At 49.1% G+C, this 13,429-nt stretch overlaps 1 protein-coding gene across 1 annotated transcript in view; it reads left to right on the forward strand.

Annotated features, from left to right (window-relative positions):
• The window catches only part of TULP4 (TUB like protein 4), a 252,394-nt gene that overhangs the window by 212,309 nt on the left and 26,656 nt on the right, over positions 1–13,429 (forward strand). The window contains exons 7-8 of the mRNA XM_062186989.1: positions 1,093–1,259; positions 13,095–13,319. Of these exons, the coding sequence (XP_062042973.1) occupies positions 1,093–1,259; positions 13,095–13,319 (392 nt within the window). The remainder of the gene's footprint in view (positions 1–1,092; positions 1,260–13,094; positions 13,320–13,429) is intronic.

Below are 13,429 nucleotides of genomic sequence, written 5' to 3' on the forward strand. Positions count from 1 at the left end.
CCCGTGTGCAGCCCTGTTCTGCACCACTTGTCACATCTGATTTTTACTGGAGGTTCTCATGTTGGGGAAGGCACAAGAGTTCTGGAGAGGGGAAGGGGGTGGTGTCACTTTGCAGTTTTTGCTGAGAAAGTTCCACCTTGGAAAAAAGTCTGCTGAAAATTTGGGGGATTTCTCTTCATCATATGCTAAGTAGTAACTTAATTCACTTTATCTGGGACCTTTACTCTTTGTTGTGACTTCTACTTAAAAAAGAGATGTGTTTATATATTTGAAAGGCAGAAGGACACAGAGAGAGGTCTTCCATCTGCTGGTTCACTCCCCTCATGGCTGCAACAGCCAGGACTGAGCCAGGGCAGGTGAAAGCCAGGAGCCAGGACTTCCATCTCGGTCTCCCACATAGGTGGGAGGAGCCCAAGTACCTGGGCCATTACCAGCTGCCTCCCTGGTGCACTAGCAGAAATCTACATCTGAAGTGGAGGAGCTGGGGCTCGAACCAGCCACTCCGATCTGGGATCAGGCTGCAGCAGCTCAATCCACTGCTCCATGACACCTGCCCTGACTCGACTGGTTTAAGGAAGAACCGTTGGGTTGTGAATCCGTGCATCCTCTGGGCGGGAAGTCAGCCAAAAAGGCTCCTCCTCTTTCATCTCATGCTTGTCTGGACGTAAAAGCCTCACAGCTGCACTTTTGATGGTTTCTGGTTTGGTAGAATGTTTTTCTTCTTACCCTTTCGTTGAGCACTGAAGAAAATCAGGAGGGAGCCTGGGAGCTGGGGGATGGCTTTGGTCGGCGATGCCATGTACTGCTTCAGCTGGGCCGCATGCAGATCTGCTGCCTTGGTCCTCACTGGGCACATGCTGCGTTTACTAAAAACATTGTTAAAACTGTTTTCCCGTTTTTTGTCATCACACATTTTGCTAATTGTTTTTCTCTTCTCTTTCTCCCTTGTTCCACATGGACTTGTGTATGCATATTAAAAAACCACATGTATCTAATGACTGATAATGAGGTAGCTGTCACCAGGGAAATCTAGGACCGGGTGGGGCTGCAGCCCCCAGCCAGCAGCTGATGGTATCTTCTCTCTGGTTTCAGAGGTGGTGGCCCAGTGGTGCACGCAGGGAGACTTGCTGGCAGTTGCTGGGATGGAGCGGCAGACCCAGCTGGGTGAGCTCCCCAATGGGCCCCTTCTGAAGAGTGCCATGGTCAAGTTCTACAATGTCCGCGGGGAGCACATCTTCACGCTGGACACGCTTGTGCAGGTAAGGGCCTAAGACTCCTGAGTCCATTTGCATCACTGGCTGATTTCAAGAAGTGACACCAACCGTGTTGATACTCCTCCAACTTCTGGTGCACACTGTGGTTTGGTTATATTCATTGGAATTATTTTTGGCAAACACTTGTTTAATCTCACTCTCTCGGTTTTGTGTGTGTGTGTGTGTTACCTTAATTGAATTGTGGTCTGGAAACCAGGAGAAATATGGTGAAAGCACTTTTTTTCTTTTAACCAGAATGCTTTATTCTGTTCCCCAGACTGGCCAGTGAATAAGTAGAGTGAGCTCGTGTTGTTTATCAGTCTGAGGTAGAAATGAGAAGTGTTCAGAAGGGAATGTGAAGTCTTCATTTGTTTGCCTGTAGTGGAGGAAGAATAATTTTCTCTTCCATTCTTCGTAAAGTTTTTACCTAGGACTTGCTAAGAAAAAAGAGGTTCATAATAAAAGAACAAACCTAAATTCAGTAAACTAAATATATTGGCGAGAACCAGGAGAAATGAGTAGATCTCAGAGGCGTGTCTTTGATTTCAGCCTTAAAAACTGCTGGGGGCTGGCGCTGTGGTGTAGCAGGTAAAGCTGCCGCCTGTGATGCTAGCATCCATGTGGGTGCTAGTTCAAGTCTCAGCTGCTCCATTTCCTATGTACCTCCCTGTTAATAGCCTGGGAAAGCAGTGGAGGATGGCCCAAGTGCGTGGGCCGCTACATCCATGTGGGAGACCCTGAAGACACTCTGGGCCCCTGCCTTTGGCCTGGCCCAGCCCCAGCCATTGCAGCCATTTGGGGAGTGAACCAGTGAATGGAAAACCCTTCTCCCTCTCTCTCTAATTCTTTCAAATAAATAAGTAAATCTTTTAAAAAAAAAAAAAAAAAAAAAAAAGACTCTTTGCTGAAACAGAAAGAGCAGTGTGAGGAAACCCCAGCTGAATAAAGCTCCGGAAGGCAGGGAAGACTTGCTGATTCTCAGAAGTGGGAGGAGGGCTGACCCGGGGCGGTGACGGCAAGACCACACCCACCAGAGGCCGGTGTGCCTCATTTGAGGAAACTTCTGATTAGATGCAAGTATTAATCAATTGTGGTAAAATACACATAACCTAAAACTTACCGTCTTAACCATTTGTAAGGGTAGGGTTCAGTTGCATTAGGAATATTGCACTGCTAGGTTATAGGGTTTGTTATCTTGCCAGACTGAAACTCTGAACCCATTAAAACACTACTCCAGGTTTCCATTGCCTTCTGTCATGACAGCCACCAATTCTACTCTGTTTCTGTGCCTTTGACTCTGCATACCTTGTGTAAGTAAAATCATACAATATTTGGCTTTTGGTGACTGGTATATTTCATTGAGCATGATGTCCTCAAGGTTCATCCGAGTTGTAGCACATGTCTGAATTTGCCTCCTCTTTAAAACTGAGTCAGGGACTGGTGTTGTGGGGCAGCAGCAATGCCAGCATCCCGTAGGGGCACCAGTTCAAGTCCCAGCTTCTCATCTTCTTAGCCAGCTCCCTGCTAATGCACCTGGGAAAGCAGCAGAAGATGGCCCAAGTGCTTGGATCCCTGTCACCCATGTGGGAGACCTGCATGAAGCTCCTGGCTTCAGCCTTGTCCAGCTCCAGCCATTGTAGCTATTTGGAAAATAAACCAGCAGATGGAAGATCTCTGTCTCTCCCTCTCTCTGTAACTCTACCTTTCAAATAAATAAATAAATAAATCTTCAAAAAAAGAGAAAAACTGTGTGATATGTCATTGCATGGATACAGCACATTTTGTTCGCCTGCTCGTCTTGACATGCATGTGGGTTCCCTCTCCTTTTGGCTGTCATGAATGAGTGTGGGTGTACAAACAACTCTGGGACCCTGCTTTCAGTTCTTTGGGATAGATACCTATAAATGTAATTGCTGGGTCATATGGGAGCTTTATGTTTGATTGTTTGAGTGAGTACCATAGTGTTTTCCAGAGTGGCTGTATCATTTTACATTCCCGCAGTGGTGCACAGGATTCCAGTTTTTCCACATCCTCACCAGCACGTGTGTGCAGAGCCATCTTCTGCTGTTTCCCTGGGCGCGTTAGCAAGGAGCTCGATCCGAAGCGGAGCAGCCAGGACACAAACCCTGGCCTCCCCTGATATGTCCTCCTGCCTGTCCGCTATCCCAGCCTTCTGTTTCTCTTGTCACATGTGGGTGTGCCATCCTAGAGGCTTTTCCCTGGCTGCTTCATCTCAGCGGAATGCTCCCACCCACTCTGCTCGAGGCCCCTCCCCTTCAGCCTTCAGGTCTCGCCGCAGGAACACTGTTCACCACGTGCTGTCCACTCCCTCACAGCTGCTGCTGTTCGATTCTGCTCTTTGTGTCTTGGCACTTAGCATAATCTGGAGTTCTTTATTATTTGGGTAGTCGTTTCATCCCATTGGAATATATGTGGCCTGAGAGAAGCAACTTCGCAGATCTTACATTGTCACTTAAGTGCTGAGACCAGGGCCTGCTTCCTGATCAGGCCTCAGTGGACACAGGTTGACTGGACCAGTGAGCCCTTGACTGGGTCAATGGGCCTTAGAGTTGCCCATCTGCTCACTATGCGTTGCTTGGTGAGTTATTCAATTCCCAGGGATCAGGTTAACTTGAAATATGCCATTTGTATCATTTCTCAGTTTAGCTACTGGCAGTCATAGCGTGACTTCTAAGAGGAGGGGTGTGGAGGGGGCAGGAAACAATAGTGAAATGCTTATAGAAATAGAAATAGTGGGACTCCAGTATAGGTTCTAGGAAGGGAAACAGCATGATGTAAGAATAGAGAAGTGTGTTCAGACCACGTGTGTGTCGTGTCGGAAGTCCCTGGCTGTTTCGGTTCCTTCAGGTTGCTGTAACAAAATACCTTAGGCCAGGTAATTTGTAAATAATAAAAGCTCAGTTCTCACAGCTCTGAAGGCCCAGAAGTTAAAGAGCAGGTGCTGGCAAATGTGATGTCTGATAAGGACTCTCTCTGCTCTGTGGCTGGCACCTCGTTGCATCCTCAGGCTGGAGGGGGCAGAGCGAGGCAGGAGCTCCCTTCTGCATCTCTTGTAAGGGATGCTAATCCCATTCTTGCAGGTAGAGCCCTCGTGACTGAATCAGATTCCAAAGGTCTCATCTCCTAATTCCACAAGGGAGTTAGATTTCAGCATGAATATTGGGGGGACGCATTTAAACAAAAGCACTGGCCAACATGTATTTTTATTTTATGAGCAAAGGAGAGGCAGGGCAGAACTTTGGAAGACTAATCTGATATTGGTGTTGCTATAATCTTGGCCAAAAGGAGTGGAAATGAAAACCAGTCATAGAACTTGGATAGCAGAGTCGCCTTTATTTAACAAGTGGCAAAAAGAAGGATGAGATAGAAAAATATTGTCATGGAGAGCCAGTAAAGGGAAAACGTCAAGCAAGAAGACAGCAGTGGAATGTCCACACGGGACATTGGATTTGGAGGTCCTCAGGTCAGCAGATGGTCTCAGTAGAATAATAGTGGTGGAAGTCCCATTGTACAGGATTTATTCATCCAGCCGGCCAATCTGTTAGCTGTGTACACAGTTGTTTTAAGGTGCTGGAGATAATAGCTCCAGCAGCTGACTTGGCAAGGTCTGAAGGAAAGGCAACGAGGACGGTAACTGGAAATGGAGACTAGAACCATGTCTGTAAGCAAATAAAAAGGCTTCAAGACAAAAGAAGGAAGCAGATCAGTGTGGGACAAGGGCAGGTTGGAAGATGTGGTTTGCAGACGGTGGGGAGGTCAGTGTGAAGGAGTCGTGCAAGGAGAGACGGGGAAAACCACAGGACTTAGGACAGGACAGCTTCTCTCCTCTCAACAAAGTGAGAGGCAAGATGAGAAACCGTGAAGACTTGGCGTCAGTGCAGTGGGGAAGAGGCTGTGGGATCACGATGATGAGCTGGGAAGAAGTCCCAGCCAGAGCTGGAGAGCGCCATCTGAATGTCAGTGCCGCCCGCTCCTCTGCGGTCCTGGAGTCAGACGTGGTAGAGTACCTAAAACTAGGAGCTGGGTAAATCAGCGTGGCAGAAAGACCAAAGCAACTGCAAGAAAGAAAGAAACCTGTAAGGCATCTAGGGAGCTGCTACCGAAGTTACGAAAACGGGCGGCCTTGGAGTCTGGGTGGCCTGATCCTGGGACGTGTAGAGTCCTAAGAAGACATATTCAAGAGGAAGTCATAAAACAATGGAAAGTTGCCATTGGGTAGGAATGTCTAATTCCTGTTGTAGGAGTGAAATAGTTCCAAGTGGTAAAGTGAGCCCAAGGAATTGCTGAAGCAAGATCGACTTGAGACCATTCGTTTGACAATAAACATGGGTGTTAGCATCCCTGTAGAGTTGAGGTTGGGGAAGAGATGACCCTGTTTACAGTCATGATCCTACTGTCAGTGCACTGCCTGGAACGTAAGACGTGCTCAGTAAATAATTCACGATCAGGAGCAGAGGTTGGGGGGACTCAAGTCAGCATGGGCTTTCTTTAGTCTTTCTGGTGATTGTTTAAACCACGAGTCTGTGTGTTCTTTATATTCATATCTTATGTTAGCTTTGATCTCTAGCCTAACCAAAAGACAACGTCTTAGCCCATTTTCTGGTGCTACAATAAAATGCCAGAGACCAAATAATTTATAAAGAAGTGAAGGTTAATGGGCACCCATTCAAACCATGAGAGCTAAGTAGGAGGGGATGGGAGTTTTCTGCTCTCATGGAGTTTATAAAGCTTTTGTGTTTGCTGGAACATCTGTGAGCTCAAGTGCTGAGACGCACCACCCCCATTCAGCCTGGCCACTGTCCTGTCTGCCATAGGGCACCCCTCCAGCCCGGTCTGCTCCTGTGCGGAGAATGTCCTGCCCGACCTCTCAGCGCGAGGAAGTCCGCCTTCCTCCGGGCCGCCTCAGCAGGTTGTGACCCTCTCCTCTGGGTCCTCCAGGTGCTTAATAACTTGGGCGTAGATTGCACTTCTCTGCCTGCTGGTTTTGTTTTCTTGAAATCAGAGGCCATGTTTTCTTCATTTCTCTGAACTTCACTGTGCCTAGACAATAGCAGAGCCTTGGTTGCTGTTTAACCATTTAAAAAGTTCTCAGTAACTGTCACAGTAAACTAACATGGATCTTGAATTTGAACTGTTGGGGCTCAGGGATAAGAGAGGGGCTTGACTGATTCCCTTTTGGAAAAATATCCCTATAGCATCTTAGCATTTTAATAAATTGTTGATTCTGTTTTTCACTTGAAGTCCTTTCAACTGTTGGGAAAAAACTGAGCAATAATGGTTAAATAATGACATCATTAAAAATCAAGTACAGTATTAATTATATGTAGCAAAGCTTAGCTCTTGTCTGTGATGAATCTGAAATTACGTGTGAGCTGTGCTGTGCTGTGCTGTTGAACGAGTCCAAGGGCAGAGACGTTTTTGTAGCAGGAAGGAGGTTAGGAAATGCATTGGACTGCTCGTAAACAGAACTAAGTACAAGTTACCTTGCATAACTTATTTCCAACTTAATTCTTAATTTTTTTTTTTGACAGGCAGTTAGACAATGAGAGAGAGAGACAGAGAGAAAGGTCTTCCTTCCGTTGGTTCACCTCCCAAATGGCCGCCACGGCCGGCGCGCTGCGCCGATCTGAAGCCAGGAGCCAGGTGCTTCCTCCTGGTCTCCCATGCGGGTGCAGGGCCCAAGCACTTGGGCCATCCTCCACTGCCTTCCTGGGCCACAGCAGAGAGCTGGCCTGGAAGAGGAGCAACCAGGACTAGAACCAGCGCCCCAACTGGGACTAGAACCTGGGGTGCTGGCGCTGCAGGTGGAGGATTAGCCTAGTGAGCCACGGCGCCAGCCTCCAACTTAATTCGATTATAGGTTATTGCACATGAAGCTGTTGTCTGATACAATGGGAGCATCAGTTTTACAATTTATTCTCTTGATTTACTCATAGCAGCAATGCCTGTGGCTGAAGGAACTATACTGTAATTTATTTTCCTCCCTATCATACATGTTGTAATTCAGATTCCTGTCATTTATCTATTAGCTGTTGTCTGTGACATGTCTATATACTTGCATGTCTGACAGTCTGATATAACAGATTTTTAAAGTTAGCCTTACTGACTGACGTTTGTCGACTGCAATAAGTTGGATCTGCATTTTTGTCTTGTTTTGTTAACTGGCATTAAAGGCAAACTGGGGAGGATCTCGCTATGCCAGTATTCTGTAGGAAGATGCTTGGTTTGGGAACAGAAAAATCAAAGGAGTTACATCTGTGGTCACGACCTTTTAAAAAAATGTATTTTTTAAGACTTCTTTTATTTATTTGAAAGTTAGAGTTACAGAGAGAGAGATCCCTCCCCAAATGTCTGCAATGGCTGGGGCTGGACCAGGCCTAAGCCAGGAGCCAGGAGACTCTTCCAGGTCTCTCACCTTGCTGTAGAGGCTCAAAGATTTGGGTCATCTTCAGCTGCTTTCCCAGGCATACCAGCAGGGAGCTGGATTGGAAGTGGAGCGGCCAGGACTTGAAATGGCAACATATGGGATGCTGGTGTCGCAGGTGGCGGCACCAGCCCTGTTCACATACTTCTTTACTCTTGAAGGAAAATCATACAGCAAAAACGTATTTGCCTGTTTGTTGAGGAGAAACTGCCTATTCTCATAAAACTACCAGGGTTTTGCTCTTCCTGTGGTTTGCTGTGACTGGATGAGAAAGTCCTTTGTGGGTGCTGTGCTTAGAAAATACAAGAATGGGGCCCGGCACTGTGCCGTAGCCAGTAAAGCCACTGCCTGCAGCGCCAGCATCCCATATGGGCACCGGTTCAAGTCCTAGCTGCTCTACCTTCCGATCCAACTCTGCTATGGCCTAGGAAAGCAGTGGAAGATGGCCTAAATCCTTGGGCCCCTGCACCTGTGTGGGAGACCAGGAAGAAGCTCCTGGCTCCTGGCTTCAGATTGGCCCAGCTCCAGCCGTCACCCCATTTAGGGGTGAGCCAGCAGATGGAAGACCTCTTCTCTCTTCTCTCTTCTCTCTTCTCTCTTCTCTCTTCTCTCTGTCTCTGTCTCTCTCTGCCACTGCTGCTGCCTCTCTGTAACTGCCTTTCAAGTAAATAAATCTAAAAAGAAAATATAGGAATGGTTGTGTCCTTTTAAAAATGATATTTGATCTTTGAGCTAGCTTTTATTATTATAATTTAGTTGGTGGCCAAATCATTGTAACTTCGTATTCAGCACTTGCCTTGGCGTTAGCCATCCCAGCCTGATGGTGATAGTTTTAAAGTGAACTTTATACCTGCCTGTTTATGCTTGAACCATCCCTTCTACTAGGTTCCTTTCCTTTAGGACACACACACACACGCCCACACTCACTCCCCGTTCCTAGAGGTGGCTGCACACACAGGAACAAAATGTGGGGAAGGGCGGCTGGGAGAGTCCTGGCTGTCGGAGAGATCGGCTCCTGGCTGCCAGGGCCTCAGCCCAAACCTTACTCTGTCTGGGGCCGGTGTAGTTAACTCCGACTCCTTTGTTGTGTTCACTTTAATCTGCTTATACAGCTTATTTTTACTAGGTAAAGGACACCCTGCTTTTTGTTCCTTTTACATTTTTAGAAGATTCCAGGCAACTCACTGCTATATACAAAAACATGTAGTGAGAAAGCTGTCAATTTCAATTAATTAAGCAAATTCCCTCATTTCGGTCAGGCTTCTGCTCACACACCCTCATTTCTACTTCCTGACATTTGCTCTCCTGTTGAAGAATAAGGTGTTGATCCCTCTCCCTACCACCAGAATGTAAGCCCCTTTAGGGCAGGGAATGGATTTTGCTCAGTGTTGATCCCTCATACCTGGAATGTATTTGGCTGATGGTGTGTGTGTAACAACTATTACCAAATAGCCAATGAACATCCCAGTAGACGAGTAAGTGATTGGGTGGCGCATGGCAGATATGCATGGTGGCAGGAAAGGAGGTGATATAGTGAGGAGTTGATGCCACGACTAATGTATCCCCTGCTGCCATGCTGGGGGAGCGAGGTAGAGCAGCCGCACCCTCTGTCGCTGAAGGACCGCAACTCCCGGTGTCCAGACAGGAGCAACTCGCCTGTCTGTGGTGCGCACCTGCACCCGCCCTGTGAGTGCTGCGTCCTCCCCAGCCTCCTGGCTCTCACTGCTCTGCACACTGGCGGAAGCCCAGGGTTGCCACCCAGCACTCCTGGGAATGCAGTTCATTTCCATACCCTCTTGCCTCGGATTGAAACGTGCAGAAAGCGTGAGCCTCCATACACAGTTAAAATGTGGGTGTCATCGGGAGTGTAACCGTTAGTTCCAAACAGAGTCAGACTGCTGATTTGAGAACGAGATGAGAGCCACAACTTACAGCTGAGCTTCTCCTAATAGCAGCTGTTCGAATAAAAACTGCCCCGCAGGAGCTGCATCTGGGTGGACCCGTATGTGACCAAGGCTTCTCCGGAGCAGCCCGTGCGCTAGGTGGGCATTCCCAGGGAGGAAAGGCGCTGTGTGGCGAGGTCTGTGTGCAAGCACTGCTGAACCCGGGGTGGCTGCCTGGGGGGAACCAAAATAAGACTTGGCTTTCAAAACTGCCCACCCCCACGACTCTGGGCATGCGCAGTCACTTCCGTTTTGACTCTTGTCCGTTCCAGAACCACAGAACATCCATAGCGAGAGCCTTATAGCAAGGTGGAGGGCCAGTAAATGGCCTAGGAAAACAGAGCAGCAGCAGGAGAGAAAATGTGGCTTTTCAAAGTAAGATGATGTGTTACAAAGGGACCTTCTGTGGGTTTGCAGGCATCCCAGAGGCCACGGCTCTGCCCCCTGACCACTGATTAAGTGGCACTCATAAAAATTGGTTTTCCCACATCACTGACACCTCAGAACCTTGAGACAAGAACAGCGGTTCTCATTGTAAGTTCTCTCTCTCTCTTTTTTTTTTTAACCAATGTAGCTTTATAAATATTCACAAAGGTACCAACACTTTTTTTTTGCAACTTTATCATCTTTCCTGCAGTAAATGCTATAGGAACTTTAAGATGTATCCCCACCCCCTCTCTAAAATAAGCTGTCACCGACGTGGACAAGTGAGTGCTGCACCCCAGAGTGTCTAATGCGAGTGTCTGTTGGTGTCCTCGCCCTGTTGTAGCAGAGCAGGAATTTCCTCTAACCTTGCTCCAGATAGTAATTCCTGCCTTGAGACCCTCCAGTGTCATTCTCCAGGCCAAACTGGCGACTTCCCCGGGTCCTAGAAGCCCGTCCGTTAGTCATTCGCGTCCTCTGACTGCTACGTGGCTGAGTGAAGGCAACATCCCGTTTGGAGAAGCACAGTCTTCCGTCACCTCCCGGATCTGCAGTTCTGTGGTCTCCTCATGGTCCTGCCTGGCGCGGTCACTGCCACCCGCTGTGGACCTTTGTGACCATGGGCTCTTTTCTGTGGTTCATGATCCATTTGCCGACAGTGGTCTTACGGCAGGGAAACACAGCCAGTGTCTCCTCTGGTCAACTGGCCTTTCTGTAGGCATGTTGTTTCCTGGGTTTCTGAGGAAAGTAGCCTCGACCAAGGGAGTTAAGGGAAGAGTTTGGGTTCATGGCTTTATTTGTGATTGACAGGTAAAATTGTCAGTGAAACTTGACACAATATATCAATGTACTGACACATACACAAGGCCGCACCTTGTGGCACGAGCTGTCCCAGTTACTCTAAGATGACGTAGCCTCTTGTGGTTTCCACCTATGTTAGATGCCATGCTGATGTGATAGAGACGGTTGTGAGGTATGAGATGTAAGCACTTAGTGTGCGGTTAGAATGCAGTGCCATGGCTGGTGTTGACAGAAGTGACAGGAACAGAGGGGTTTGTTTTTTGAAAGAGTGACAGGGCGAGACAGTAGGAAAGAGATCTTCCATCCCCTGGTTCACTCCCCAAATGGCCACAAGAGCCAGGGCTGAGCCAGCCTGAAGCCAGGAGCCTGGAGCTCCTTCCAAGTCTCCTGCATGCATGGCAGAGGCCCAGACACGTGGGCCATCATCTGCTGCCTTCCCTGGCTTGTTTGAGGGAGCTGGATTGGAAGCAGAGCAGCTGGTACTAGCGCCCGCCTTCTGATGTGGAACGCCGACACGGCGAGCAGAGGTTTAACCTGCTGCTTCACGATGCAGGCCCCTGGCGGAGGGATCTCATACCTTCTGAGTCTGTGTGATAGCTGAAGGCTTGGTACAAAGGTATGTGTGATGAGTATCTGTCATAATGACAGCAGTGGCTCTGACAGGTCCAGGCGTAGGGAGGGGCAGGAGAACGGGAGGGTAAGTGATCCCTGCCGTTATGACCATTGTCACCTCAGGGACAGCAGCAGAAGCGAAGTGGGATGCTGGAGGAAGGAACCACCCGGAATGGCTGCCTCCCGCGCAGCCAGGCTTGTGCTGGCTGACAGCTGTTTTCAGGAGAGCTCCACGTGGGGGCCCAGGGCTAAGCGGAAGCAGTGTGTCTCCAAGATCAAGGAGAACTTTGGTACTAATAGAACCCGTGTTGTAACCTGAACTTGTGGGGTTGGTGACACCTGAAAAGTATGTGCCATCTTCCCTGTCTTGCCGGTGCCTGCTTTTCCCTGCGTTAGCAGCTCCTGTGCGGGGTGACCTCATGAGAGGCTCATCCTGGAAGGGCTCCACGAGCCCCTAGATGCGTTCCAGATTCCGTGACGGACAAAACACACTGTCCGACTCAGGGGCTGCGTGGCTTGTACAGGGGAACCGGAAGACGAATTACCGTCAGCCTTGCAGTTTGCTTTGAAGCTGAAACCAGGATTGGTGGACCCTAGAGGCTGTTTTAAGGAAATGTCTTTGTGTGCTCCTTTTATCTTGATGTTTGTCACTAAAGTGTTGTGAAAACTCTGTCCTATCTGTCCTTAGAAAAGAGCTGATACTTCCATGTCTGATCTTTGAAACCCCTTGAGACCTCATTAAATGAACACTCGGTCTGTCTGAATCGGAATGAGCAAGCCCCTGGCTGCTTCTCTGTCACAGCCCTCCCCTGTTTCTTCCTTCCCTGGCTGCTCTCAGACGGTGCCCTGAGCTCTGGGTGTTTTCAGTACACGAAGTTTCTCACTGGCATTTCTGGATTTCAGCCTGCCTTTTCAAAGAAAATGGTGGCTGCAAACCCTTAGCGAGGCCAGCCCAGGAACTGGCTTCCTCCCTGTCCCCTCTCCAGGGAGCGCTCTGCTCTCCTTCCCGGCCCTGTCTCATCACAGGTGGCTGGGTAGTGACCTTTGGTGAGTCCCAGAGCACTGTGACATGACTGTCCCCTCTGATCCTCGGTGCTCCTGTTTGACTCATGAGAAAGGTGGGCGGCCTCCGGCGTTCTCTAGTTGCCCCCAGGTCACCCTGCTGGTGACCCCACATCAGCTGTTGATCTGACACAAATGCTGCCTCCGGAACAGAAGGGAGGGGCGTTATCTGCCCTGCCCCCTCCTTAAGCCAGGGAAACGAGCCCTGTGTAATCTGGGATCCAGGTGACCAGTGCTTTGGTGAGAGCATGGGTGGCTGTACACATGGCTGCCCCCTGAGTGGAGACAGCACTTTGCAGAGCAGCACCGGTGTTAGGCCCCAAATTCAGTGAGATAATCCATGTGACGGACTTCATAAAATATGCTGCCGCTGGATTTCTAACTGCTTTTCAGTGAAAACACTGAATTCTTATAATACAACATTTAACCTTTCCTGTGGCGCTTTAATATTCAAAGCTGGCGGCTCGCTGCATCCTGCTTGGACAAGGCATGAACCCTTCCCTTGTCTACCACCAGAGCAAAAGCTCACGTCGCCTCCTCTTCACTTTCTGGCAGCGCCCCATCATTTCCATCTGCTGGGGCCACCGAGACTCCCGGCTGCTGATGGCTTCGGGCCCAGCCCTGTATGTGGTTCGTGTGGAGCATCGGGTGTCCAGCCTGCAGCTGCTGTGCCAGCAGGCCATCGCCAGTGCCCTCCGAGAGGACAAGGACGCCAGCAAGCTGACCCTGCCCCCTCGCCTCTGCTCCTACCTCTCCACTGCCTTCATCCCTACTATCAAGGTAAAGTCTCCATTCCCCTTTTCTCCTGCCTCTCCTGTCTTGCTCCTGCTGCTTGCCAGGAGGTGGGCAGAAGCAGGAGAGACCAGTAAGGGGCCAGAGCAGGTGTACAG

This window comes from Lepus europaeus, chromosome 3 (genome assembly GCF_033115175.1).
Source record: "Lepus europaeus isolate LE1 chromosome 3, mLepTim1.pri, whole genome shotgun sequence".
Taxonomy (NCBI): domain Eukaryota; kingdom Metazoa; phylum Chordata; class Mammalia; order Lagomorpha; family Leporidae; genus Lepus; species Lepus europaeus.